Source organism: Oncorhynchus tshawytscha, linkage group LG01, assembly GCF_018296145.1.
Source record: "Oncorhynchus tshawytscha isolate Ot180627B linkage group LG01, Otsh_v2.0, whole genome shotgun sequence".
Classification (NCBI taxonomy): domain Eukaryota; kingdom Metazoa; phylum Chordata; class Actinopteri; order Salmoniformes; family Salmonidae; genus Oncorhynchus; species Oncorhynchus tshawytscha.
The window spans coordinates 91638234-91644992 of NC_056429.1; the positions used below are offsets into that span (position 1 = coordinate 91638234).

The window sequence follows — 6759 nt, forward strand, 5'->3', positions numbered from 1 at the left end:
ATGCTGACTGATGGATAACGTAGTTTTGTGGTAAATCTGACAAAATGTCACCCTAAAAGTTGGAATGCGTTCTATTGCGAGTTCAGTCAAGAACTTTAAGAGAAACTGTCGCTGCCCACATCAGCATGTGACCAAGACCCTGTCATAAAAACAATCTCAATCTTTATTAACCATGCAGTGTCAAAATCGTCTATTGAAGTATGTATAGTCTATACATGCGTCAGAAAAACAAAATAATTCAAAAGATGAATGTAGCCAATGTACCCGGGCTGCATTCTGTTCAGTCCTTGTGCTGAAAATACCAAACAATTACGCATGCATTTTGATCAGGGGTGGGTGTAGCAGGTTTTTTCTGGTCATCAATTGAGAAGCCGAGGTTAAGTAGGGAAGAAAATAAAAATGAATGCTTTCTTACCTTTTCATTGAGTGGCTTGGTTCCCCCTCTCAGAATGTGACGCAACCTAAGAACTTTGTTTATTTCCCCCCTTGGAAAATTGACAAAAATATAGCCTAACTTCCGAAATGTTGAGCCCAGAGTCAACGGGCGCAAATATATACATCCCCGATAAGTAATCACGCCGAGTCAAGGTTAATTAATATTTGTGCTGTCAGTTTAGAGTTAGTCCTAACTCATGCCTGTATTGTCACGTCCGGGTTCGGTGGTAAATAAACAAAGATCAGGTTAATGGTTAATCGGCATTGAATAACGCGTCTCCCGCTGGTTATCGTTAAGAGAGGAGTACTAAGAAGCTGGAGGATAAACAGACAATTAGGCCAGGTGAATAAACTTGTATGGTGGTGTTAATGACATGCTTAGCGTAAACAAAAGCTAGGCTATGTAAGAAGAATGTGATTTACCACTGGCTTTGCAAACCCATTCAGGTTTTACATTTCACCTAAGTGATTTCCGAATTATCTGCGAGGGCTGCTTACAACTAGGCTCCATCTCCTTAAAAAAATAGCTCTACGTAATACCTGGAGTCAATGCATATTGATCAGATAAATGTGTAGACCGGGGACACAAGCAAAGCAGCTTTAAATATTCCGATTACTTTCCGTTAAGCCCCCTCTTAATATTAGCGGAGCGAGAAGGGGCAGGTTAGTTTTAACACGACCATAGCCAGCATGGAAATAACGCAGGTTACTTCCAGTCCAAGAAGCTTTCCAATTTGACCAATTCAAGTGCCACTTGGAATTACGTCTCCTGAGTTTCGTATGACAAGGGAGCAAACAGATTTGATCCCAAAGACAACCTGCCCTTAAGCTTCCAACATGATCATCACCCCACCCTATAGCGCGCGCGCACACAAACTCTCTCACACTCACACACACACACACACACACACACACACACACACACACACACACACACAGCACAAACACACAGACGCACACACACACACACACACACACACTCACGCACACACACACACGAAAACAAAGCAATGGTATAAATATGGTATCTGCATCCACTGGAACAACCTCACAGTAATTGTAATTGGATGTCAATATGATAAACAGAAAACGAAAACGCAGATGTGCATGCTACTTACTCTCCCTTATGCTGGAACCGGTCGTATAGGAAGATGGCGAGGAATGCAATAATATGAGGCTGGAGAAAGAGAAGGAAACGTTTTGAATTCCTGAATGATTTAGAAAGGCGGCATAGGATAATTATGTCAGTTTTATTGAGGCCGGATTAGCCGAAGTCTAGATGTTGTGTTTCACTACGTCTAATACATGCGCTTAAACAATGTGAGCACTGTTCGCGACTGTGAACTCGTAGTTTTGACACCAACTAAGCCATGACAAATAATGGGGCAGTAGGCCTACAGTCACTTTTGTAATAAACATGAAAACCACACCGCTATGGCTGCTGATGTGGGCTCTAAACCAAATCCAGTGACATGTGGATATTGATCATCCCTATAGTTGTGAAAATGAAAGAATGCAATAAGCCTAGTTTTCTTTAGGCTATATTGTTTCAGACTAATAATTGTCACCATAATTATACAAATAGTCGCCAAAACTACTAGGCCTACAGCGCAAGAACTGCAAAAACAATACCAGTGGCAAAACGTTTAATCATTACAATGCACCGCATCGATATTCATTTAATATGAAAACACTGTTTGGAAAAACGCACACTGGGCAGTGGGCCAGCAGGGTTGCACTGCTGCGTAATACCAGCGGAGGCCAAGCCCGACTAGAGGGTGAGCCACTGCGAATTACACCCACACCGACGGTCTGCTGTTCTCTGAGCAAACCAAGCGCCCATACTGTGTCACGAAAATATTGACATATCGCGTTTTCCGATTCATCTCCGGAAGTGAGTCAGACAGGCATATCAAACGGTAAAAATGACTATATTATGTTTAATTAGTTTAAATAACGTTTTTTATACGCATTTGCGCAATATATCCAAGCCTTTAGACAAAATCTATATACTAGTCCCCCATGGGCCTAAATGATGCCAGCTTTCGTCCCTCACCAAAACTTAAAAGGGTTCACTTGGGACAAAATGGAAAAACTACCCCAACATAAGGTGTGAATTGACTGTTACAAAAAAAAGAAAACCAAACGTTTTCCTGCCTGAAAGAACAAGCATCTCTCCCTACATTTCTTCTTGAGCTCTAACGAGCCTCGTTAAGATCGCAATAATATTCCACCCACTAATTGCTAATTCCATTCAACAAATAGGCGAGCCTTGTCTTATACTTCACTATCGTGCAGTGGGAGGGTGGTGTTGAGATTGGAGTTTCTGATAACCCCTGGTGCTTGCAACAGAAGTGGTGAAAGCCCTAGTCTACGTACTGGCTAATGATTGGCACGCTTGACAGTGATTGGCAGGGCTGCCATGACAACCTCACAACCACACCAAGAAGACCAATAGAAAAGCGAAACAAAATGTTTCAGTGCTACACTCACGGTGGATTTAGGGGGAGATATTATGAGGCTGGTGTCATTAGGCGATAGCTATTGAATCGTACAATCGTTACTCGTCGTTCTTTTTCTTGATAACTGTATTTCTCTCTCAGGTCATTCCATGGTTTTCAGATCCCCTTTAGAGCTTTATCCCTCCCATTTCTTCCTGCCAAACTTCACTGAGCGCCCTGTGCTCTTGGCGAGCAGCACTCCCACCAGGTCTCCAGAAGACTTGTCAATGTTTGCGCTACCGACCCTCAACTTCTCTCCGGAGCAAGTGGCTAGCGTCTGTGAGACGCTAGAGGAAACCGGAGACATTGAACGGCTCGGACGATTCCTATGGTCCCTGCCGGTGGCACCGGGAGCATGCGAGCAGATCAACAAGCATGAGTCCATCCTGCGAGCTCGCGCAGTGGTTGCTTTCCACACGGGGAATTTTCGAGACCTTTATCACATCTTGGAGAACCACAAGTTTACCAAAGACTCCCATGGCAAACTGCAGGCCATGTGGCTGGAGGCACACTATCAGGAGGCCGAGAAGCTGCGCGGTCGCCCCTTAGGACCGGTTGACAAGTACAGGGTACGTAAGAAGTTCCCCCTGCCCAGGACCATCTGGGACGGCGAGCAGAAGACGCACTGTTTCAAAGAGAGGACGCGCGGTCTGTTAAGGGAGTGGTACCTTCAGGACCCATATCCAAACCCCAGCAAGAAAAGGGAACTGGCACAAGCCACTGGACTCACTCCTACACAGGTTGGAAATTGGTTTAAAAACCGGAGGCAACGAGACAGAGCCGCGGCAGCAAAAAACAGGTCAGTGTGCTGTTCATTTTTCAAGCATAGGCTACACAGAACCAAATAAGCAAAAATAATTCCTATAAACTGAATGCAAACATACCATGTAAATATAAAACTTAATCGAAGTAATAAACAAGGTTATAGAGGGTTTTACAAATTAGTAAATTGGGTCTATGGTTGGAGGTGGAGATGGAGCACGACGACATTTTACTTTTTAATCTCATTGGCCTACATGCATTCAGGGGCTACACTCTTAGAACAAATAGTTATTTGGGGTTTCTATATACAACCTTTTTTTCAAAGCGTGTACAGAAAAATATAACTATTATTGCTGTCCAAAATAATCCAAAATATATTAAAATGCGTAAAAGATTATTCTACGTAAAACACACAACTCTCGACAAATTGGAAAGCGTGTAGGCTAGATTACGTTGATATGCTAGTTTCCCTAATAAGCAAAATGAAAACATCAGTGTATGGGTTAGATAACAAAACAGGAAGTACACACAAAGAAAATCAGCAGCAATGCAAGTCTTGAAGTTGTCCTATTTTCCAGACAAGACAAAAAATAATGATTCATAAGGATGTCTGTTAAACTTGGAATACAGCATGTTGTGGTGATACTACGTTTTTAATTGATTGTTATCTTCCCTCAACAAGTGAACGTTTTGGTCTGAAAACTTGACACACTGCAGCGTGGTATAGATTTTGACCACTAACAGGAAATAAAACACAACACCTAGCTTATAGGTTATTGGTTCGTTATTTAATCAACATAATATAATGTACATGTAACAGCTGTAAAAGGCCAGTGCGAACTAAGAAACCACACACAAAAAAAAACACTGGGAAAGATGGGATAGCTTTGCAAAATGAATGTGTTCAGTTACGAATTATTATTTTTTTATTCGTGGTGCTTTTTACACATACGAAACGTATACATTAGACTATAGACGTTTGGAAACGATTGATGCATAACATTTGATATAAACTGTCAACATAAATACCACATATTCATTCTAAAGCTATAGCCTGTTTTGCAGCCATGTTTTCTATTCACAATGTGTGTAGACTATTATTTATTGACAATGCAATAATACATGACAAATTGAACTGTATGAAAACAGAAAATACAAGTTGGTGAAGAATAGAAGAACACAGCTATATTTCATCCTCTGTGTTTTCTCACTGATAAAATCGGAGGCCTACATTGTGGATTGATTAATGTAGGATGATTGCAATTATTCCCCATTTGACGTATCAGTAAATCAAAACAATCAGAAAAAATGAGTCTCATTCATTTGGATGTAGGCCTGTAGTCTCTCATTAATTTGAACGTAGGCCTGAATAGGACAAAATCAAATATAAAAGACACTTCTCAAATTGCATTGGCCATGGATTAAGTATAACTAACAACCAGCCTCTTATTCTAATAAACACGATCATATTTCGCCATTTTTAGTATTTCTTCTGCTTTGTTTTAGACTATTCTTGCTCCCACTAGGCTGCATTTGTTAAAGGCAGGGCATGGAGTGAATGACAAGCAGGCTGAGCGGTATTTTGCGGAGGGACACTGTATATAATTGCTATGTTATTTTCCCTTTCTTTAGGCTTCAGCACCAGGGAATTAGACAGAACGGTATGCGGTCCCTTTCAGAATCCGGGTGTACTCCACGCAGCTCGGCCGAATCGCCGTCGACCGCGGCCAGTCCTACTACCAGCATCTCCAGTATGACAGAGCGAGTTGACACTGGAACGTCCATTCTTTCAGTAACATCCAGTGACTCCGAGTGCGACGTATGATATAAAAATATAAATATTTACAGGAAATATGGACATGAAAAAAAACTATGAAATATCGAGGATGAAAAAAGGACAATTTTATATAAATATATATATAAAAAAGAACAACAAAAAAACATATTTTGTAAGCGCTTTCAATGGACCCACCACGCCCCCACCACCACCTCTACCTGCATGATGTTTTTTTGTATCTGGGAAAAATACATTGTTCAATATTCGTACAAGGATCATCGAGAAGAGGGAATTAATTACCAGAGGGTGTTTATCGCCTTTTCATCTCCGTTTTAGTCCAAGTGATGATGCCGCTCAGCCAAGATGCAATTCTGTTTTACTTTATGTTCATCAGACAATCATTTACGTTTTAAGCACCTTTGTACTACACTTCTGTCACTGCCTGTGTGGAGTAAATGGTGAAATGTGGAACCGAATCGTTATGACTGTATCAGATTTGTATTTTTATTTCAAGATTTTATATTGAATTATGTATATCTCAAATAATGCGATCATTCTCCCGGTCTGTACTCTCCTATATGTGTAGATATGTAAATAACGCGATCATTCTCCCGGTCTGTAAGATCCTATATGTGTAGATATGTAAATAACGCGATCATTCTCCCGGTCTGTAAGATCCTATATGTGTAGATATGCTTGTACATAATATTGCTCTCCCATCTCCATCTTTTCTATCCTTGTTCACTTTTCTCGACTGGATGTTCCTACATAAAATATTTGTCAAAATGTAAAAGTGCTCTAGACGTTTTGTTAGTTTGTTTGTTTTTATACCGAACATGGATAATGACACTAGATAAACGTGTTATCAGTCACAGTTATGCAAAATTATTTAATATAAGCATTGGGATATTCTTCAATGGCAATTACAGTCGTATATTTCCTAAAGCGCTTATTATTCTTTCTTGCGTGTTTATGTTCGTGTATATTTCTAAATCAAAATACAGTATTCCATTTTGTTATATATTCTGCATTAAGTCTCTATTTTAAGTGAGTCTTCATTGTCCACCATCAATCGTTTATGAGCATATATGTTGAGAAATTATAATATTATGCCCAGACAAGCGTAGTGATTCTGATGCACATGCTGTGGGTCCTTTTACGACACTAGGCGACACATATAGCCTACGTGTCCAAAACCATAGACAAGATGTTGAACAAAAATCGTTTTGCTCCTAAATATATGCATGTGTTATGGTAAACGTCAACGTCATGTAGGCCTAGCTC

At 40.4% G+C, this 6759-nt stretch overlaps 1 protein-coding gene across 1 annotated transcript; it reads left to right on the forward strand.

Moving 5' to 3' along the window:
* The first annotated feature begins 2645 nt into the window (after positions 1-2645).
* Positions 2646-6496, forward strand: LOC112260037 (homeobox protein SIX3-like). The gene is made up of 2 exons (XM_024434820.2): positions 2646-3735; positions 5331-6496. Exons 1-2 carry the CDS (start codon positions 3047-3049, stop codon positions 5521-5523), a joined length of 882 nt encoding a protein of 293 aa, XP_024290588.1. The 5' UTR covers positions 2646-3046; the 3' UTR covers positions 5524-6496.
* The last annotated feature ends 263 nt before the right edge of the window (positions 6497-6759 follow it).

Coding starts and splice junctions, on each gene's coding strand:
- LOC112260037 (XM_024434820.2), top strand. CDS start 3,047: ATGGTTTTCAGATCCCCTTTAGAGCTTTATCCCTCCCATTTCTTCCTG. Junction 3,736..5,330: donor GCCGCGGCAGCAAAAAACAG/GTCAGTGTGCTG, acceptor CCCTTTCTTTAG/GCTTCAGCACCAGGGAATTA.